The sequence below is a fragment of the Hibiscus syriacus genome, unplaced genomic scaffold (assembly GCF_006381635.1).
Source record: "Hibiscus syriacus cultivar Baekdansim isolate YM2019G1 unplaced genomic scaffold, ASM638163v2 tig00116959_pilon, whole genome shotgun sequence".
NCBI lineage: Eukaryota > Viridiplantae > Streptophyta > Magnoliopsida > Malvales > Malvaceae > Hibiscus > Hibiscus syriacus.
Window position 1 is genome coordinate 2,492,573 of NW_024063485.1, and position 24,537 is coordinate 2,517,109.

At 32.4% G+C, this 24,537-nt stretch overlaps 1 protein-coding gene across 1 annotated transcript; it reads left to right on the forward strand.

Moving 5' to 3' along the window:
- Positions 1-18,730: 18,730 nt before the first annotated feature.
- LOC120189824 lies at positions 18,731-20,287 on the forward strand. Its single transcript, XM_039192998.1, has 5 exons — positions 18,731-18,818; positions 19,256-19,511; positions 19,689-19,766; positions 20,021-20,040; positions 20,141-20,287. Exons 1-5 carry the CDS (start codon positions 18,756-18,758, stop codon positions 20,285-20,287), a joined length of 564 nt encoding a protein of 187 aa, XP_039048929.1. The 5' UTR covers positions 18,731-18,755.
- The last annotated feature ends 4,250 nt before the right edge of the window (positions 20,288-24,537 follow it).

Below are 24,537 nucleotides of genomic sequence, written 5' to 3' on the forward strand. Positions count from 1 at the left end.
GTGTTGACCAAGAAATTAAAAGGTGTGTCCATGAAGAAGAGCAAAGGGATATTCTATTCCATTGTCACAGTGCCCCGTGTCGAAACCATTTTGGATGTATTAGGACTACTACAAAAGTCCTACTATCTGGATTTTATTATCCTATTCTTTTTAAATATGCACACGGGTTCCACAAAGCATGTGATAAGTACCAACGCATTAGGAATATTTCGAAAAGACTTGAAATGTTGTTGGAAAACATTTTGGAGATAGAGCTCTTTGACGTGTGGGGAATAGATTTCATGGGACTCTTCTCATCATCTTTTGGTGATCTTTATATACTCATAGCATTGGACTATGTCTCCAAGTGGGTTAAAGTAATGGCAACACCGATAAATGACTCAAAGACCTTGCTATAGCAATGAAGGTATTGTAAAGGTACAGGGTGTGACATAAAATTGCTATAGCATAATCCCCAGACCAATGGACAAGCTAAAATCTCCAACATAGAGATCAAGCAAATTTTAGAGAAAGTGGTGAACCCGAAAAGGAAAGATTAGTCACCAAAGATGGACGAGACACTTTGGTCCTATCGCACAACATTTAAAATGCCATTAGGAATGTCACCATTCAAGCTCATTTATGGCACAACATGCCATCTTCTCGTGGAGCTAGAGCATAAGGCATATTGGGTGATCAAGAAGCTCAACATGGATGCCCTACTAGCTGGTGAGAAAAGGTTGCTAGAGCTAAATGAAATGGAGAAATTTCATGCCCAAGCTTATAAGAATACCCGTCTAAAAAAGAGAAGACCAAATGATGGCATGAAAAAAATCTTCTGCTATGGTAATTTCATAAAGTCCAACAAGTCCTTATGTACAACTATAGGTTGAATCTCTTCCCAGGAAAACTTAAGTCTTGATGTCCTGGAGCTTTTCATGTTCATCACGTGTACCCACAAGGAGTAGTGGACATCAAGAACCTCGACGATGACTCATCCTTTAAGGTGAATGGGCAACGGCTCAAGGTGTATACTAGAGTCACAATCCTACGAGACAAGTCAGCACTTCTCTTCCATGATTTCTCAAAGTTTGCACCACCAACCCCTTAAAAAATTTTCTACAACAATTTATTTTTGTAGTTTGTATATAAATAATTGCCTTAACTTAAACATTTCTTTACTTTATTTTTCAGTTTGATTTTAACTTCGGTTTGTTTTTCTAGTTCTTTCAAGGACACGTGGTAGCTTAGGGTGAAGGCTTGAAGATGATAAAAATAAACCCTATTTTCTTTTATATTTCGATGACAAAAAAGGGGAAACACAACCCTTTAATTATTTTATTATTATTTTTATTTCTTTTTAACTTTTCAAAATAACCAGTTATATTCTCCCTCATTATTACTTATTTTTTTTCTCTTTATTACTTTTTAACTTTTGCATTAACTCCCTATAAAAAAGACCCACCCACTTTATTTCTTTATAACCGCTCACTCCCTTCTATTTTTCTTTTTACACATCTTTGCACTCTTAATTTTTTTTCTCTTTCTTTTTTCATCTCCACCATGAATCCTCTATTGTCGCCACTACAAGTTTTTTTTTATTTCTTTTGTTACAGCAAAGATTACCCAATGCTATAATGTTTTCGACGAGCCATCTTGCTCTCAACTTCTGCCACAAACCCCTAAAGAAAAATTCAAAGAAGATACGATAATTGAGTAATTTTATCACATCAAAGGTCGAATGATGTACTTAGAGTAGGGCTTTGTTCTGCCAGAGGAAGGTGAAGAGGCTCGCGTCCCTGAGGTGATGATTGTCATAGAAAAACAAAAGTGGGAAGTGCTTGCTAAACATTCGAGTGATGTTGCCTCAACCATACTGAAGGAATTTTATGCTCACCCTATCACCCCTTCGAAGCATGGAATTTGGGTGCAGGGGAAGAAAGTTCATTCATGTCGACCACCATCAACCGTTTCTTCTAGCTAGAGATCAAGCCCATCCACCATGCAAAATTCATTGTTGAGGTAGGCATCGAAACCTACAAATGAGTCTTGAAGAAATTTTCTTCCAAGAAACACAATGGAATGGTGACAAACCAAGCAAGTGGAGCGTGGAAATGAACTATCTTAAACCCTCAAGCAAAGGTATGGAATCACTTCCTAAAAACTTGACAAATGTCTACCTCGCACTATACTACTGTTTTGCTACAACGAATACTTCTCCTGCACTCTATTATTTTTGGGTGACCAATCAACATTGGTGAGGTCGTCATCAAACAAGTGTACGAATGTGTCAAGAGAAAAAACTGCATGTTAATTGTTCCCAACTTGATCACTAGCATATGCCAAAAGAAGAAGCTAGTGGAGGAAATGTTTGAAGAGACTATCTCAAAGAAGCTTGGCATAACTAAAGACAAGATTCTCGAGCTGATGGGCTTCAATAAGGATGACCCTAAAGAGACCCTCGAAAGAGGTGTAAAAACTATTGTCGTTGTTAGAATGGCAGATATATCCTCTCGAGATATGAAAGAGCGAGTGGAGAGGTTGAGGACCAAGGTGCACACCTTCTTCAACTATGTAAGGCAAAAAGATGTAGTTATGCCCTTATTTTTCAAGGATATGATGCCTCTAAACATTGAAAGATTATCCCTTTTCGCTAAAGACATTTTAGAGGAGAAAAATATTGTCGCAACATTTCTAGAATGGGATACGCACACCATAACCCATCAGATCAAACATATGAGTACCCCACCTATTGAAGAGGAACACCCTGAAGAGGATAACTAGTCCACTGTCACAAACCCATGGAGCCCTTTGATGCTAAACCGCTCAACACCCATCATTCATTCAATGCGGTGGATGAAGAAAATATTTCGCCAAAGCGACAAAGCACAACCCATCAAGAAGATGTTGACCATACTAATGAGGAAGGAATGCCATATTCTTCTGATGAAGTCGAGGAGATCCCGTCCTCGCATTTTCTGTCACAACCTGTAGACTCGTCCATGACTAAACATCTCTTGAAGAGGTCAGTCGGGCGTGCATCCGAAACGTCTGTTGTGACATTTGAAGCCATAACATCAATAAAGACCACGCCGTAGACCAAAACTAAATAATACATCCCAAATAGGATAAAAACCAGGAATACTAGGGATAAGACACGACCACAATGAGGTACCTCTCTTTTTATTAAAGGCAATGCATCAAAGACAATGCATCCATCAAGTTTGGGGGAGGTATTGTCTATAGTTAAGCATTTTCTTTGAAAGTATTAGTAGAATTTTGTTACATCATTTAGTTAGGTTGATCGGTTATTTTAGAATAAGTTAAGGTACCAGATGATGATAAATTTTTACCATGGATGTGAATTAAATATATGACTGTTAGGATTGATAGGACAAAATTTAGAGCTTGATTCTTTGTGAGCCTTTAATACATGAATGTATTCTTTCTATGCTTAAGTGACTTAGAATGTTTTATGAAAAAACTCTTGTTTGCTGCAGCATGACTTCATAAATAATGGACTTAATGGATATATGCTTGAATTAAACTCCCGTACGTTTATGAATTTTGTTTAATTACGAATAAATGCTTCGTCATAACTGTAGAGGGACATTCCTCCTTGCTATAGTAGTGTTTGGATATCACATTTCAATAAATGGTAGTTGTAGCATACGAATGAATGACAGTAGTCACAGGATAACTCTACATATTTTTTTTGCGTAACAGTTCTTGGATACCACGTTTCAATAAATAACAGACATAGTAATAGTAAATGGTAATTGTGATAGGTTGACTCTCCTCGTAATAGTACTAAAAAATAATTTATTAATAACTAATGTTAACTTCATGGAAATTGGAGTAATTGTGTACTTAATTGGTAAAAAAACTACAGTAGAATAGAGAACTTGCCTAGAATTTTACTAACTTTGTTATGCATAGATTAGATATAATCATGCACACACAAAGCAAAGGGTCTTTCTCTAGGGAAAAGTTGTTGATATCCTGACCTGTCTAGCATGTTGAAGCCAATTATTTCTGAGGGCTAAAATTTTATCCAACCATTATTGCATTGACTAAACTTCTGCCATAACATTAATTTTTGTTGATCATTGTCCATTGCTTAAGGACAAGCAATAACTTAGGTTTTGGGGTATGGTAAAAAGGTTGTATTTTGTGCATTTTTAGTTAAGTTATTATTTGTTTTAAAGCTCATGTAATAGCATTTATGTTGCATTTAGGCCATGTATTTGCATTTGGTGGTAAAGCATTATTGCATCACTTATTTGTTGAAAATTGATACTGCTGGGGTAAAGGTTTTGTTCTTTTGGTGCTGTGAAGGTAAGGAAACTTAAAGGAGAAGATGTGGTTTTTGTAGCATGATAGAGAAAAGCTTGTCGTGGTGATAGATCGACAGCAGAATCTGGAGAAGAAAAAGACAAAATAGAAAATATATCTTTGCCAAGCTATCCACCCACACGTGACTCACTACATCTACTGAAAATTTTGTAACCACTTACCACCCTAACCGTTCATTCACGTGAAGATGATGACACCTAGGGTACAAATGGAATTTATGGCCCAAAACCTAGAAATATTCCCCTCTATAAATATCCAAGGTACCCTACATTTTAAAGCATCTTTGGGAGGTGGCCTAAGAGAGAAAGGTGGTTGCTCATTCCTTCATTTCCTTCCACTTCTCATCCCTTTTTCGTGGTGTACTCCATAGCTGAGCTTTAAGGGGGTAGAATGTAACATCCTCTGTATCAAGTTAGTGACTAAATTGAAATATTTCAGAATTTGTTGGTCAAAATAGATAAATTGAAAAGTTTGGGGAATTATATGAAGAATGTTGTGTAGGATTTAAATATTAAATAATAAAATATAGAAGGAAAAAATGGTAATTTGATGGAAAGATAATTATTAAGTGATGATATATATGGGTTACACGTGGGAATAAAATAGCTTAAGGAAGCTTTCTAGAGTTATCTTCTTCATCTTCTTTCAGTCGTGAACTCTAACTTGTTAAGGTGAGATTTCTTATTAGTTCGTTTTTAGTTGAAATTAAGCTTGGTTTTTATCATTAGATGATACTTAAGCTTAAGGAAAGCTTAAGTTCTCTTAAAACTATAAGATGAAAAAGATAATATGGATCAAAGATTGGGAGTTTTTAATTGAAATCTTGAAGAAGAGTTGATAAGTTAAATTTAAAGTTAAATTTGACTTGTCAATAGTTGAATTAAGAGATTTGGAGTGTTAGAATTAAATTTAGAACATGTTGAAATTTGAGTATGATTCTTGAATTTCATAAGGAAAAGAGGATATGAAAGCTAAGGATAGGATAAATGAATATATATTAGGATAATCATGCATATGTGAGTTAGGACCTATATAAGGGGATGAAATATGAAGTTTTAAGCTAAGTTGAAGTAATTTTCGCGCTGAAAAGGTGATTCTGGGCTAGGGGTATCAGTACCTATTCAACAGGTACCGATACCCTCTCAAACGAAAAGAAATACAGAATGTCATAAGGGTACCGATATCGCCCAGTTGGGTACCGATACCCTCATAAACGGAAAAATGACAGAATGTTGTAAAGGTACTTATACCCCCATGGGTGTATCGATACCTTCTAAAGGAAAAAAATGAATATTGGTTTATTAAGTTCGTTTAAGTTCTTAGTATCGAATTACAAGGTGTAAGTATCTAATAATTGTCTTAAAATGTATTATTGTGTAGATATAGAACGTGATCCCATTCCGGAACAATCTAAGAATTAGGATCAAATCAAAGCAAGCAAGGCTAAGGTGAGTGCATAATATAGGTATAGTTTAATAGGAATAAGACTTGTGATAAGTCTATTTCTGAAATAAACTTCCTAGTATAATAGTGTGAATATGCATACATGATAGTCTTGATTAAGTGTGTGTAAGTCATATATGTTTTCATATGATTCACTACATGTTATATGACCCATAGGAATGTATTTAAATACTTGTGTGATAGAATATGAGATGGATGATTATATTCATATGTGTTTACATGTTATAGTGAATATTATATGAAATAGATATGTAAATAAAGTTATGAAATTATATGACTATGAGATATGAACTACATGATCATATGAAAACAACAACATGTGAAAAGAAATATATGATAAGGAAATGTGAAACTCTATAAGAGTATTACATGAAGTGTGATAAAGAGTTATAAGTTATGTGTTTATATGATAGAAATAAATTATAAATATAATAATAATGCCCATGTTATGTGATGTGAGAACCATAGGTATAGTTGGAATGCCAAGAGTCGATGGTCTACACGATCATTTGGGACATATACAGTATACAAAGGTCCTTCAGGATAAATACATAAGTCATTCGGGACAAATTTCACAGCCCCTAGTGGGACCCCATACGGCTATGGTGACAGTAATAATGTACAACCTCAATGTACTCAAATACCTTAAGCTCTTAGTAATGTACATGGGCCTATAAAAGATATGAAAAGAGTTTGTACGTTTGTATGTTATCATGTTACTATTACTTGTATTGAATCACGTTTGCATATGAACTAATAAAGAAATAATGATTAATGTATGTTAGGAGTAGAAATATGTTATAGAAGGTATAAGATTATGTGGTTAATCGAGAAGGGGGTTAATAATGATTTATGAATATGTATTTATTTCTTGACCTGTAATTTGAAATGATTTTATCTTGTGTGATGAAATGAAATGAGTTTGGATAACATGATAGAATATAGCAAGCATACATAGTTATATGTTATATAGTGTATTATATAATTTATTATGCCTCATTAAGTCTATAACTTAGCATGTAAGCGTTTTTACACGTAGGTTCCGAAGAGCAAGAAGATCATGAATAGGAATTTGCAGAGCAACATACCTCCACTCAGAGATTAGATAAGAAGTAAAGTTACAGTATGTATTTTTTGGGTCAAAGGCATTGGCATGTAGAAATATGTAATTTTTGAATGATCTGATCAATTTTTGAAATGTTTTGAACTTAAGTATGTAAATATAGTTTTTGTGTTAATAGAAGTCATAATTTTCCATAATTTCTATAAATGTATGGGCTTTGAAGAGTCAATGTGACACCTCAGACTCGTATCTGGGTCGGGTTCGGGTTGGGGGTGTTACATTTAATGGTATCAGAGCTATGGTTTAGCTGATTTTAGGCATAAACATGAGTCTAAAGTGTCTTTATATGTGTACATGCCAATATAGTAGTGATAACTTCTGATCTGATGAGAGTAATTAGTATGTTGTTATGCTTATAGAGTTTTGATTACTCTTATTAGATGTCTGAACAAGATAGCTCCCGAGGTGAAGCGAGAGATGATAGATTAGCTGAGAGTAGTAATTCACCAAGTTGAAGGACAAGTACATTCTGGAAGTCTTGTACAAGACCAAGATGTCTTTTTCAGAACGTTGGATGCGGTATTGGCGCATTTCCAACCTCATGCCTTCTCAACACAAAGGATGAATATAACGAAGTAGTTAAAGGGATTGAGAGCTCCTGAATTCAAAGGTGAAGCTGAGGAAGGTCCAGTTGTTGCGGACCTTTGGCTCAATGATGTAAAGATAATGTTAGAGGGACTTCATTGTTCTGATATGGAAAAGTTAGACGTAGTAGTTTCCTTGCTGCGTGGGCATGCGAGAATTTGGTGGACAAATGTCACTTTGAGGATGTCAAGTGATCAGATAACATGGTATTTGTTTTTAGAAGAATTTAAGAACAAGTATATAGGAGATAAGTTCATCAGACAAATGAAGCAAGAATTCTTAAATTTGAAGCAGATGAATCGCACTGTGTATGAATACGAGTGCGAGTTTAACAAGTTAAGTCATTTTACAGCTGAATTGATTCCAACCGAGAAAGATGCGTGTGACTGGTTTGTAGAGGGTTTGCGTCCAAGATTAAAAGAGATGTTAATCGTGTTAAATTTGTCCTCATTTCAAGAGGTAGTAAATCATGCGAAAGCTCTTGAAAGAGATCAGAATGAACGATTTGGGGAGCAGAGAACTCAATCTTCTAAAAGAACTGGGACTTCATTAAGTACTGTACCACCTAAGAAAGGTAGAGATTCGGATTTATGATCTCAAGCACCATTAGAATCGATGGCATCCTCCGTTAAAGAATCGAATCAAATGAGAGTTGGACAGATTCAATCGGGAAGGTCTGGTGATAAGTGAGCACAGCAGAGTCAAATTATACAATGTCAGATCTGTGGAAGAAGCCATAGTGGATTGTGTAGAGTGGTCACTAGAGCCTATTTCCGATATGGAGAAATAGGGAATTACATGAAGGATTATCTGTTGAGGGACGGAGAGCATGTACAGTCAGAGCAATATGCTTTGATGTCTCAGAGAGGACGCGGTAGAGGTGGAGGAAGAAATCAAACAGAAGCTTCTACTCAACAGGAAATACGCTCCACGACTAGAGTATATAATCTCAAGATTAAGGAAGACTGTGATGATCCAGAGATGATAGCAGGTATCTTTCTATTGTATGGTAAATATGTTATGATACTAGTTGATATGGGCTTGCATATTCATATACGAGTAGTAAATTGGTGAGAGAATTGAGAATTTAGTTAGAAGTTATTTGTAGTAATATTCTAGATACAAATTCGTTAGGGCACAATGTTCGATTAAATAAGATATATTGAGGGTGTTCTGCTTGGATTCATGGAATTGAATTCCCTGCTAATCTGATGGGCTTATTCTTCGAGGAATTTGAAATAATATTGGAAATAGACTAGTTATATAGCTAGTATGCAAATGTTGAATGTAGAATGGAAAGGGTAAAGTTAATTAGCTCAGATAGATTGGAAATTATAGGGTTTAAGGATTTGTAAGTTTGATGAAAGTTGAAGATTTATAGAAAAGTTTAAGATAATGGAAGGGATAAGTATGTTGTGATTGAAATAAGGATTTTACAAAGGAAAAAGTTTGTGCAAATAGTATTAACTATTGAAATTATGAAATTATTATCTATGAAACAAGGAGATAGTGATTTATAAAGGATTAAATAGACAAGGGAATTAAATGAAAAGGGGGTAAAGTATGAATTATAAGTTTGATAAGAAAGTAGGAAAATGATAGAAAGTAGTGTGGAAAGATTGTTTGATTTTGAAAAGAATATGATTTCATCAACTATGATGAAGAGTAAAGGTTATAGACAGAAAGATAAAAATTTAGTTATATGTATTAAGGAAGTTAAAATATAATTGAAGAAATGTTTACACTCGGTTCAAGTAATGAAGGACACGTCAGTTATGTTTAAGTGATATGGATGTATAAAAGAAAAAGGTAATGGAAGTCAAGTTATGATAATCAGAGAGATCAACTAAAGAGGTAATATGTAAATATGAAAAGGAGATATGTAGACAATAGCTTAATCTATTAGTGCAGTGAAAATTCGGGGATGAATTTTCTTAAAGGAGGGGAGATTTGTAACATCCTCCATATCAATTTAGTGGCTAAATTGAAATATTTCATAATTTGTTGGTCAAAACATATAAATTGAAAAGTTTACAGAATTATATGAAGAATGTTGTATAGGATTTAAATATTAAAGAAGAAAATATATAAGGGCAAAATGATAATTTGATGGAAAGATAATTATTAAGTGGGGATATATATGGGTTACACGTGGGAATGAATGAGATTAAGGAAGCTTTCTAGAGTTATCTTTTTAATCTTCTTTCAGCCGTTAACTCTAACTTGTTAAGGTGAGATTTCTTATTAGTTGGTTTTTAGTTGGAATTAAGCTTGGTTTTTTATCATTAGATGATACTTAAGCTTAAGGAAAGATTAAGTTATCTTAAAACTATAAGATGAAAAAGATAATATAGATCAAAGATTGGGAGTTTTTAAGTGAAATCTTGAAAAAGAGTTGATAAGTTAAATTTAGAGTTAAATTTAACTTGACAATAGTTGAATTAAGAGAATTGGAGTGTTAGAATTGAATTTAGAACATGTTGAAATTTGAGTATGATTCTTGAATTTCACAAGGAAAAGAGGATATGGAAGCTAAGGATAGGATAAATGAATATAGATTAGGATAAACATGTATATGTGAGTTAGGTCCTATGTAAGGGGATGAAATATGAAGTTTTAAGCTAAGTTGAAGTAAATTTCGTGCTGAAAATGTGATTTTTGGGCTAAGGGTATCGGTACCCATTCAACAGGTATCGATACCCTCTCAAACGAAAAGAATTATAGAATGTCATAAGGGTACCGATACCCCCCAGTTGGGTACCGATACCCTCCTGAACAGAAAAATGGTAGAATGTCGTAAGGGTACCGATACCCCCAGGGGTGTATCGATACCCCCTAAAGGAAAAAAAATGAATATTGGTTTATTAAGTTCGTTTAAGTTGTTAGTATTAAATTACAAGGTGTAAGTATCTAATAATTGCCTCAAAATATATTATTGTGTAGATATAGAACATGATCCCATTCCAGAACAATCTAAGAATTAGGATCAAATCAAAGCAAGCAAGGCTAAGGTGAGTGCATAATATAGGTATAATTTAATAGGAATAAGACTTGCGATAAGTCTATTTCCGAAATAAACTTCCTAGTATAATAGTGTGAATATGCATATATGATAGTCTTGATTAAGTGTGTGTAAGTCATATATGTTTACATATGATTCACTACATGTTATATGACCCATAGGAATGTATTTAAATACTTGTGTGATAGAATATGAGATGGATGATTATATGCATGTGTGTTTATATGTTATAGTGAATGTTATATGAAATAGATATGTAAATAAGGTTATGGAATTATATGATTATGAGATATGAACTACATGATCATATGAGAACAAGAACATGTGAAAAGAAATATATGATAAGGAAATGTGGAACTCTATAAGAGTATTACATGAAGTGTGACAAAGAGCTATAAGTTATGTGTTTATATGATAGAAATAAATGATAAATATAATAATAATGCCCATGTTATGTGATGTGAGAACCATAGGTATAGTTAGCATGCCAAGAGTCGAGAGTCTACGCGGTCCTTCGGGACATATACAATATACAGAGGTCCTTCAGGATAAATTTCACATCCCCTAGTAGGACCCCATATGAGCTGTGGTAACAGTAATAGTGCACAACCTCAACGTACTCAAATATTTTAAGTTCTCAGTAATATACATGTGACTATAAAAGATATGAAAAGAGTTTGTACGTTTGTATGTTATCATGTTACTATTACTTGTATTGAATCACGTTTGCATATGAACTAATAAAGAAATAATGATAAATGTATGTTAGGAGTAGAAATATGTTATAGAAGGTATAAGATTATGTGGTTAATCGAGAAGGGGGTTAATAATGATTTATGCATATATATTTATTTCTTGACATGTAATTTGAAATGATTTTATCTTGGTGATGAAATGAAATGAGTTTGGATAACATGATAGAATATAGCATGCATACATAGTTATATGTTATATAGTGTATTATATAATTTATTATGTCTCACTAAGTCTATAACTTAGCGTGTAAGCGTTTTTACACGTAGGTTTCGAAGAGCAAGAAGATCGGGAATAGGAATTTGCAGAGCAGCATACCTGCACTCAGAGATCAGATCAGAAGTAAAGTTACAATATGTATTTTGTGGGTCAAAGGCGTTGACATGTAGAAATATGTAATTTATGAATGTTCTGATCAATTTTTGAAATGTTTTGAACTTAAGTATATAAATATAGTTTTGTGTTAATAGAAGTCATAATTTTCCATAATTTCTATAAATGTATGGGATTTGAAGAGTCAATGTGACACCTCAGACTCGTATCCTGGTCGGGTACGGGTTGGGGGTGTTACATAGAAGTTATGTCTTTGATAGAGGCTAGTTTGCTAAGGAGGTGCATGGCGGTGGAGTTAAATGTCAAGAAAGCAGCTTATTGGGAGTGTTCTTCTCCTTGTGCTTTTATTTTTCCATTTTATTTGAGCTTGTACTAAACTTGAATGATATTGGATGAACTTAACCACGCCACAAACTAACTTATTTGGTGTTGGATTTGTTTTGGATGATTTTTTTATGTTAATGGATGGCGTGATGTTTTTATGTTTAAATGTTGTTTTGCTCACTTTTTTACTTTATGCACTTCAGAATTGTAAGAGCTTTTGAGAGATCGTCGTTTCATATAGCGTAATATGCTTAGTCTTGTAAGAGCTTTTGAGAGATTGTCATTTTCTAAGTATAGATACCTAGTATCAAGAGAGCTGGGTTAGATCTACGTGAGCGAAGGAACTAAACCGTGATGGGGAGGTTCTAACCCATCTTGGAGATAAGGAAAGGGTTTTATTCGAATAAAAGGGATAAGACTTAGTTGATAGCCTTGTGATACAGTTCACACTGAGAGGTATTTTCGTAACACTAGTTTTATTAAATTCCTTGACAAAGATAGTTTAGGAACCGAATTGAATTTCCATAGCAAATCCATGCCAATTACCCTTAGAGAAACTTGATTGTGTGAGGTTGTCAGTCTTATCTCATTTTCCAAAGTTTAATTTATTTTACTACTTTAGCATAGTTTTGCATCTTACTTAAATTCTTGTCTTACACACTTTTACAATTTCATTTTAACTTTTTCCACAACATTTCCACACATCTTATACATACCATCTTCCATAGCACTACATTCACTTGTTCATACCATTATACTAATATAGTTAGATTTAGTTTGTGATACCTTTTTACTATAGCTTGCTTCTAAAACCCTCTAATCCTTGTAGAGACTATACTCACTAACTATTGTATTACTTACATCGATTGTGTATACTTTCACATAATTACGTACTATAGCACAATGCATTTACACGTGATCAGAGGTCATTTTGTTGTTGGCAATGGTGCATGGGTGGACGTTACAACAAGTCGATGTCAACAATTTGTTTCTTAATAGGGAAATAGGTGAGGAGGTATTCATGGTTCAACCTTCGGAGTTTGAGCAATATGTTGGCAGTGGATCCAAGTAAGTCTAAAAGCTGGAAAAAAAGATGTATAGACTCAAGCAACCTTCTAGAAGCTGGTATGCCAAATTACGAGCATTATTCATTCAAATTGGTTTTCACGGCGTACAGACTAATGCGTCCCTATTTACTCAAAGGAAATACGACAATTCAATTTTCGTTCTCGTGCATGGCGAAGATATTATCATCACAGGCCATGATGGTGCTAACATTGAATGAGTGGTGATGTTATTAAGACAAGAATTATCTATAAAAGATTTAAGCAAATTAAGATACTTCCTAGGTCTGGAGGTTCAGTGAGGTGACCAGACCCATATCTTACGACAAAAGAAGTTCATTATTGAGCTGTTGGAAGAAAAAAAAACCATGTATGGTACCCATTCTGTTCTTACACCTATGATTGTGTCTCCTAAACTAAGTAAAGATGGTGAGAGTCCATAATAATATGCTCAAATGTATATGAGTGTTGTTGGGGCACTTTTGTATTTGAATCCCACGCGAGTTTATATTGCCTTTAGCGTGAATCAAGTTGCTCAATATATGCCTGCCTCGTGTGAAAAACATTGGATGTTTGTGAAGCGCGTTCTACATTACTTGAGTGGAAGTCTTGACTATGGGTTGGTCTTCCACAAGAACGACAGAGGACTTCAACTATAAGCCATTGTTGATGATAATTGGGCAAGTAACATTGATGATTGGCGTTCCATTCAGGATTTTGTGTCTTCCTTGGAGGGAATCTTGTATCTCGGGCTTCTAAACGTCAAAGATCGGTATCTAGATCCACTACTGAGGTCGAATATCTTGGGATTGTTGAAGTTGTTGCAAATGTTATATGGCTTAAAGCCTTACTAGCTGATATGGTGATATAGTGCTCTAGCCAATATGTTATCTGGAGTGAAAGAACGAGTGCCATAGCTAGGAGTGCAAATCCTGTTTTGCACTCTCGATCGAAGCATGTTGAGTTAGACCTCCATTTTATTCGGGAGAAGGTAGCATCCGGTGATGTTTGTGCTAATAATGTTCCAGCTCGACATCAGCAAGTTGATGGTCTAACAAAACCTTTGTCTCGTGCCAATTTTCCCTTGTTTCAATACAAATTAAATGTTTTTGGGGGAGATGTTCAACCTTTGAAAAGTAGGGAGACTATTAGCTAATATAAAAAAATATTAGATGTGTTGTTAAATTTGGTGTAACCACTTGGATAAGCTGAAATAACAAACTAGATCCTTCTAGTAGGTCATCTTTAAAAAGGCTGTGAAATGCAAAAATAGAGCATTTGTTTTACTATGCTTATTGATAAAGAAGCCAAACATGCCATGTGATTACTATGATCGGAGTCTCAAATCTAAATCTGTTTCTTCGGACGTTAGTTTACTATGCATTGTGGGCGAAACAAATCTGATGGTTAGTTACATCATAGTTCATTATCGTGTCTTCGTTTATATAGCCGTCTTTTGTTTCTGCTATGCGTCTTGAAACCAGGAATTTGTTCTGCAGCTGATGATTTTAAGAGCAGATTTGATTGGAGAATTTTAGAGTTGGGCGAATCCAACTTTGACTCTGCTATTACCTAGTGTTCGTCGACTTATACGCTCCTAGTGCCGGTGGTGGATGCTTAGAGTAGCTATGTGTCTATCCTGAAATCCAAATTTCTTTATATTAATTGTTCATTTTATTATTAGTATCCACTCTAAAATTTTATTTGTATTTACCCATTTAAAATATTTTCATTATAAATATATGTATACCCGTTCAAAAATATTTTTGTATTCGCCATGTCTATATAGTGCGGCCATTGCAAAAATCTTGCACCCCAGTTAGATAAGACTACCCCAATTCTTGCAGGATTAAAGGATCCCGTAGTTATAGCTAAACTAGCCGCTGACAAATTCACTACTCTTGCTCATAAGTACAAAATTGGTAGATTTCCTAAATTCAAACACTTGAAATATAGTGTCATCTAGAATTACAGTTTGATATCATTATTACATGATTGTGATACTTGTAGTCATTATAATAATCTTCGTTATATGCGCAATCACAATAAACACAAACGAAAACATGATCATAATCGACAAACCGTAATTTAAATCTCTACCGCCTTTCTCACCAAAAAAAAATCAATTACTTGATTTAGATAACTCTTTTTACTAATTCTCGTAACATATACCAGCAGCTCTCTAATCGAACTATTTTATCTTGCTTAAATTGTTAGCGTACAAAGATATTTATAGATCTAATTACAATAATGAGCGGTTCACTGTCCTAATTAATATCAAGCGACGAGATAGTCTCGAAACAATACGGAAATAGTAAAAGTGGACAATAGACAACATTTTCCCATGAAAGATGGAATGAACAGTTATCAATTGAATAAGAAAAAATTAGTGGCAACTGAATTTCACAACCTAGAAAGCTTTGAAGATTCAATTGCTACTCAATTTTTAAAATAATATTAACTGTCAAGAACGACAGAGTGCTGCACTGCGAAGATGATATCCAACTTAATTCTCATAAGTACAAAAACTATTAATTATTTTCGTGAGAATTTTTAAGTTGTCAAATTTTTTATAAAATCATTGTTCAATAATCTATTTAATATTTTAGCATTAGCTTAGGGATATATTAAGTCGCATCTTCAATCTAATGGAGATGATTGTGGAGTGATTATTTTGTTATAAATTGATCATGTTAGTAATCAATTTATTATCTTTGAAACTTTAGCGAGAAAATAAAAATTATACAAGAATTAGTGATCATTTGTGTAATTTACCCTAACTCTAAATGGATTAAGCACAACAACTATTATCTTTACGAGAATTCTTAAGTTATCAAATTTGCTTCACATGTCATTATGTTCCGGGCACAAGCTTAGCACACGCCCGCTACATGCCGTCCAAGTGTTGTCCTCTTGAATCTGTACTGATTTCTAGTTATTTTATCTAGGGTTGTAAAATCAGGTAATCGGGCAGGTTTCAGTCGGATCTTGGCAGGTCGGGTAAAATCGGGTACAGGTCAATTCAGGTTGATTTGACACCAGATCCAGATCGGGTTCAGGTCAGGTCAAATCAGTTCGGGTTATTTTTCAGGTTGATTTGACATCAAATCTAGATCGGGTTCAGGTCGGGTCATTTTCAGTTCGGATCGATGCCAGTTCAGGTAAAAACAATTCAGGTCCGAAGCAGATAAAGGTCAGGTTAATTCAGGTTTGGGTTGAGTTCAGTCGGATCTCGTTCAGATCGGGTCACATCATTGATAGATAAAATTCAGGTCGGATGTTTATCGGATACGGATTGAGTTCAGGTCGGGTCGTTTTCATTTTTTGGATTAATTATTTTGTCATCTTTCGTGATTGTTGAATTGGAAGTTGTAATTGTATATGATTTCGAGTAAATTAAGAGAAAAATAAATATTCATGGATCAATTTTGTAAACAAATATAAATTTAATGACAAAATTGAAGAAATGTAAAATTACAAATAAAATCTTAAAATATAAATTAAACAACACACATAGGTAAGGGACTAAATCGAAATAAATTTAAAATGTGAGGTTTAAATTAATATAAAAAATGAGTAAATTAAACACATTTAAAAAATTATGGGTCATTTACAAAAATATAAATAAATAACAACTAACAATGGAATATGCAAATATAAATTTAAGGACTAAATTGAATACATATAAAAGTTAAAGACTTAAAATTGAAATAAATTAAAAAACATAAAAGGATTAAATCGAAATAAATGCAAAATGTGAAGAAATAATGAAAAATATACTAACTTGCATTCATTCAAAAAATTGAAAAAATATAATATATATATAATATAAAATTATATATAAACTATATTTATATTATAAACTATATATATAAATTATATTTATGTGCACTATATATATAAACTATGTATATAAACTATATTTATATTATAAACTATATAATTATTATAAGCTATATATATAAATTATGTTTATTTGAACTATATAAATAAACTATGTATATAAACTATATATGTATAAACTATATAAAATATATAGTTTATATGTTATAATTTATATTTATATAGTATATATATGTATGTATAACTAATATAAGTAATACATATAATATATATATATATATATATATTAAAGAAATACTATGCATAAAATATATAAAGTAATAAATTATATAGTTTATAAAAATCCTAAACCCTATACCCTAAAACATAAACCCTAATTCATATATAATTTATATAAACAATAGATTATATAAATTATATATGTAACGTTAACCTATAGTCTATAAACAATAGTTAATATATGTAACTTATAGTATATGTATACATGTAAACTATATATGTAACTTATAGTACACATATGTATAAACTATGTAGTATATATATAAATCATATAAAGTAAATTATTTATATAGTTTATAGAAACAATATGCATAAACTATATAAATTAATAAAGTATGTATTATATAAAACCCTAAACCAAAACCCTAAACCTTAAACTAAAACCCTAAACTCTAAACTTTAGACTTTAAATCTTAAACCCTAATCCATACATCATAAGCCCTAAACCCTAAACAATAGTTAATATATATAATGTAACCTATGATATATGTATACATGTAAACTATAAATGTAACTTATAGTACATGTATCATGTATGTATAAACTATGTATAGTGTATATAAACTATGTATATATATAAAACCTATAGTATATGTATATATACAATCTATTTATATGTTATATAAATTATATATGTAACCTATAGTTTATATTCAATAGTTTATATTAGTGTACTATATAGTTTATACTTTATAACCAATGGTATATAATTTATAAACTATAGTTTATATTAATGTACTATATAGTTTATATTAATGTTAATAAACTATACTATATAATTTATAACATATAATTTATATTAATATTAATATTAATGTTATAGACTATATTTTATATTAATATTAATTATAAATTATAAACTATATTATATTTTAATATTAATTATATTAATTTTAATTATAATATTAATTATTATAATATTAATTATAAATAGTTAATTAATAAAAATTATATAGAGATGAAATTGAAATAATTTAAATATAACGATTAAATTGAATCATTAATGTCGGACTAAATTGAATAAGAGCAAAAAAGAAACGAAAGTACATTGGCGGGAACCAACAACATAAAATCCCGCCAGTCCAACCTCACGATTCGAACTTATTAATTTCCCATTTCTATAAACCCCGCAATACCCACCACTCCATCGCTTTATCACTCAAAACCCTAGCTAGCCATTCTCTCTTCAAAAACCCTCCAAAATGCTCGAGCTCAGGCTTGTTCAAGGCTCGCTTCTAAAGAAAGTTTTGGAAGCGATTAAGGACTTGGTCGTGTTGTTACCGGCCCTAGGGGATGCTGTTGGTGTGTTTTCGTTGTCGGTAGTGTCGTCGTTCTGTACTGGCAGCCCCTATATTCAAACCAAATCCTACTGCCAATTCATTTTCTTTCTATTCATTTTTTTCCAATTTGTATTCTTTTTTCAGATTGTATATATGATATACTCTTTATTTATAACTAAGACTTTGATCCAATCAAGTTAATTTCAATACAATTCAATGAACAGATACCTTTCAATTTTAAAAACAATGAAAGCCCCTTTGGTTATTTGACTTATTGGCATGAATTGGTTTGATAATCGATTGTTTCTTGTTTTGGAGAAGTTAGTTAATATTATGGCTCCGAATGATATATGCTAACATCTGTGTTTGCAGGCATGTTATATGGAGGTAGTAAGGAAGCTGCTGCTTCAGTTGTAAGCTTTTTGTTTGCATTAAAAAAGGCTTTCAATTTGATGCACAGGGAGTTGCAAGAATGTATGAATTTGATATAATTTGTATACATGTATGTTTGTGTACCTATGTATGATATAATTTGTATACATGTATGTGTGTGTACCTATGCATAATATAATTTATATATAATGGAGATCTTTACAGTCCTGCAATTTTTTTTTTGCAATCATGTGATTGTTCATTTTTTGGTATAGAAATATCTTCAATTTGTTTCACAGGAAGTTGAAAGAATGTTTGAATGTGATATAATTTGTATCTTATGGGTGTGTTTACAATCCTGACAGTTGTTTCCTTTAGTTGCAATCATGTGAGTGTCCTTTCTTTCTTCAAAACTGCTTATGTTTTTATTCTTATTCTACAATGATTTTTTTATTGAAATTTGGGAATTCTTTGGTAGAGCAAAGATGCAGAAGTAATGTTGAAGCTTGGCAGCACTCCAGATAAACGAGAGCAGTATCGGTTGATGCGGAATACGATGGAAAAAAGGTTTATCCGAGTCACTCGTGGCTCAATTGTAGGTGGAGTTCGACTTGGAATGTTCACTGCTGGATTCTATGGTTTACAAAATTTGTTGGCTGAGAAACGGGGTGTCCATGATGTATTCAATGTTGTTGGTGCTGGTTCTGCAACTGCTGCAACCTTTGGTCTAATTAGTAATGATTCAAACCTTACTAAATGCAATCATTTTCTTTTGAGTTCCAGTATAGTTTATCTCTATCATTAACTTCTTTCACAGTTGGAATTGAAGCCTTGGAAACAGAACAAGGATAATATATGATTCTCATCTGTATTTATCTTCTTCCTTTTTCTTTGTTTGTTGATATCTGTAGTGCCTGGGTCTCTTCAATGGCGTGCAAGGAACGTGGTGATAGGTTCAGTCCTTGGAGCAGCTTTTTGTTTTCCTCTTGGTAATCTATTTGCACGTTGTAATTTCACATTGATATTTTCTTGAATTAGCAGTGAAATGGTCTTCAATAGGCCGTTATGTAACTGCTGTGTAATCAGTTGTTCATTCAATCACGACCCAATGTTACCATAAAAACCTTTAAAGGTGACAGTAAAGGAATCCAATTGCATTTTGTGATGTTACATTGTTCGTGCTGGAAGTTTAGGGCCGGGACCGGGACTGGGCATGTAATATAGGATTTGCATTTTGTGACAGGTTGGATCCACTTGAAGCTTGTTTTTGTTTCATTTTGGTCATCTATCGTAAAAAAATTAACAAAACTGTTATATTTGCTTGATCAAATGGCAAATATCTTACGCTATGAATTATTTGCAGGTGTCACAACTATTGCTGGAGGAAAGTCGAATGTTGCAGGATATAGGGATGGGCCTAGTGAGGATGCAAAGTTCTCGAATGATTTTGATGTGGTATATGTTTGACCGACCTGTTCCTTGTTCCTTGTTACTTGTTAGTTATCGATAGAGGAAATGCTGCTCTTCAACAAATTTCACTTAACCAAGATGATTGTGATTATCAGTATAGTTCAGTTTCTCCCACAGGTTGTTCCCCTATTTGTTTGCTTTTCATCCCAATCATTGGAAACATTAACAATCATCTTCCTCACATCACTTTTTGACTTGTTTTTTGTTTCCTCTTCTAAGAGGAAACTAATATGGACATAATTTTCCTTGAAATACTTGAATCAGAATTTGAAATTGTTGCACTCAAAACTTGAGGGAAAGTAGACTTTGAATTGGAAAAAAAACATGGTTACACTCGGTGAAAAGAGGGGCTTCGAGCATTGGGGTTGTGTTTAACGGTATCTGAAACAAATTTTAATTGATGTTTTTGTTTTTTTGTAGTATGCTTCTGTCCAAAGTAACACATTCTGATTTTGCTTGATATTAATTTTATTTTCATAAACAATGTTGAATGTTTGATTATGTAAGGGTTTAGTAAAGTCGGAAATGTTATAAGATTTGAGAGCTTAATTTTTTTTTAATTTTTTCTTCATTTTATTGTATTCAACTTGAATTAACTCAAATTTTATTCAAATTTTATATTAAATGTTATTTAAATTATCATTATCAATTAAATTTATATTTTATATTATTTTTCATTTATGTTATAATTGTTAGATAATTTTTTGTACAAAAATTAAACGATGTAGTTTATATTTATAATTTAGAGAATTAATCACGTTTAATACTAATATTCATTTATTATCAAATTAATAATCATTTTATTGCCAAAATTATTTATGTTAATAATGTAAACCATTAATATATATTACATAATAAATACTTTCATTATTAATATTATTTTTTCTTTATATAAATTAAACTTTCTTTATATAAATTAAACTATATAATTTATATATATCAAACTATATTAATTTTCTTTTGCATTATTAATAATGTTTTATCTAATTTACATTTAAATAATTTTATTAATTTTATTAAATAATTTTATATAATAGGTATATTTATTAATATAATTATCATAATAAAAATTTATTATAACATTTAAAAAGTAATCATATTAATATTTAAATTACATCATAAGCTTAAAAACTCATAATTTTATTAAAATCTTATAATTTTGTCCATGGTAATATATAAGTCATGTAAATATCATATCAGATCATTAACAAGTCGGATCATTTACAGGTCAAGTTAAAAACAGGTCAGGTTAAAAACAGGTCAGGTTAAAAACAGATCAGGTTGAAAACAGGTCGGGTAATACCAGTTATTTACCAGGTCAATCTCAGGTTCGGGTTCATATCAGTCGGATGCAGTTCGGGTTCGGGTAACATATTTTTGGTTCAATTCGGGTTCAGGTCGTTTTCAGGTCAGATGCAGGTCGGGTTTAGATCCACAATTTCCAAGTCCAAATCGGGTTCAGGTCAACACCAGTTCCGACTCGAGTCGGTTTCGGATCGCCACAGTGCAGGTCAAAAACAGTTTTGACTCGGGTCGATTTCAATCAGTTTTACAGGTCGGGTCAGATTTTTACAGCCCTAATTTTATCACATACATTTCACCTGTCAATATATTAATTTCTTCAAAAGCTATTATCTTCAAAAGAACCCAAAGGCCAAAGTCATCAAATTTGCTCCACAAGTTTTTATGCGCCCAACACAAGCTTGCCACACGCTCACCAAATGCCACCCTCTCACGTGTATTGCATGAATAAATTCCAATGTCTACCATTATATATAATGGCACGTGTTTCACATGTCAGCAATCGGCATAATATACTAGGATTGGTAGCAATCAAATACAAAATTCATAACACACCCTAAAAATACATTAATTATGCAAATTAATAAGTTATGGTTGCCCACTTGCCGTTTCTAGTATGATATAAGAATTTGCTAATTATGTAGATATGTATACATGGATAAGATTCAATTAATAATGTAAAGTTTTATTTAGTTTTACGCATGTTTAATATTATTAGATGAGTTAAAAATAAACTACTGGAACTAAGAATAGAAAATTATAACATATTTATTGGGATGGTAGGAAATAAATAATAACTTAAACTCAACCTTAAAGAAAATTATAGTTTTTTTCAACCTTAAGAAAATTATAGTGTTTTTAAACAGACTCGAAGAAGGAGATGAAGGGTCACAGAGTCCCATCAATAAATTGTTCAAGAGACAACCAAAGGAGGAGTTTTGTTGTTTTGTCGATAATGTTAGCAAAAGAGTCCACCATTCTACTTTGTAGGGATTTAAATAATGTTCGTAATCTCGTTGTGTTTATTGTGGTTGCAGATATAACAGATGTCATCGCCGTCACTACGAATATCACAATAGTGAATTTTTTTTTAATTTCGCACAACTTTTCTAAACATGATAATTATAATTATAATTATAAAAAGTCATTTTTAATAATTTTTAGAATATTTTTAAGTGTAAAATTTAAATTATTAAAATTAGGATTAAAATTAAATAAAAATGAAAATTTACACTGTAAAATAAAGATTAAATTAAAAAATCTAAAAGGTTGGAGGAATGGTAGTAATTGAAATTAGCATGCCTTTGAAAATATATTTTTTAAAAAATTAAAAAATGTAATTGGGGTAGGAGTGGGACGGCCCGAAACATAAAATATAAAAGTTTTAAACTTTTTTTTTCTGAAATAGGATAAGCTAACTTTATTGAAACAAAATCCATTAATAATATGGTCCAGCTATTGACAACAAAACAATTAAAGCATTAAAATTAAAGACCTTGAAACTAAAGGCTAGAACAGAAGTATAGCTGAAAAGAGAGCTCTTTCAAAACATTTCAGAGGCTTTAAAATCTCAGCCAACCTTTAGTCTTTTACAAAACTAAAGGCTTGATTTTTCACCTTCTCAAATGGAAGTTTGTTTATGCTCAACTTTTTCATCGAGGACGAAGCTCAACGGGCACGAGATTTCCACTCAAAACTGAAGATTTGTTTTGTCGTCTTGTCCCTTTCCCGTTTAATCTTCGGTGAGTAATGGTAGGATAACGGTAATAGCCTGCCGCCATCGATGCTATATATTGTTACCCATTAAATGAAAGGCGCGACGAACCGATATTTACGTGAATTTGCTATCTACCGCTAAATCCATCAATATCGTTTCAAACGGCACCGTTACCGTGAAATAACGGTCGCTATTACATTTGCGTCCGCTATTTGAAACCATGCTTCTATGAGAGAAGCTTTCCAAGTCTATGGAGTCCTTGATGTTTTTGTAGCTCATAGGAATGTGAAAAGAAAACTATGTTTGCCTTTCTGTAGAAAGAGGAAATGAACAACCTATTTATGGTTTACCTATTAGGATTTTCATTGCAAAGGGCACAGCGAAGCCGCTCATGAAGGCGGTTAAAGTGAAAACGAATACATATAAAAAACGCTAGTCAACGAGAGATTCTATGTTATTCAAGGATGTACTTATTGGAGTCTGGTGGTATCAAAGAAGATGAAAGGGAGTACCACTACAAGAAAATATACTTTTAATGACACACGAACAATGACACACGCTAATTTATGACTTGCAAAAAATGTGTCATAAAAAATATCATGTTTCTTAAAATCTGAACGATTTATGACTTACAATAATGTGTGTCATATTTAATAGTCATAATCCAAAAAATTTAGCAAACACACGGAGTACACTTTTCATTGTGTGTCATCTCTAAAAGTCGTCTTTTAATTTCCCCTCATAATTTTCATCATGTACGCAAGCTTTCCCGCTTCTAAAAGTCGTCTTTTAATTTCCCCCATAATTTTCTCTTTGATTACAACGCAGACGAAGGGAGTCAAAATTCAAGGGTTTTCACAGGTATTCCTCGTTCTCTATTTCACCATTCAATTTGGGTTTCTGGTCTTACAAATTACTTATGTTATATTCCTTATGAATTTGTATGTAAAACCCTTTCTCTGTTGCAACAAGAGAAACAATGTGTGTTTGTCAATGTTCATTTTAACTGAAACTCAAAGTGGTCTCTAGTGATGTCACGCAAATTAAACCCTTCCTCGTTCACCATTCACATACGCATGCATTTTTTTTTATTTTGCTTTAGCATTCAGTTTCAGCGGCCAAAAACCCTAATTAATTCTTCGCTTTCTTGATTTCACATCTCACTCTCTAGTGGTCTCACGCGAATTAAACGCATGTAGTTTATTTTTATTTAATTTTTCTTCCTTTTGGTTTTAGAAATTATGAGATAATCCCTGAGTCCACTATCACAT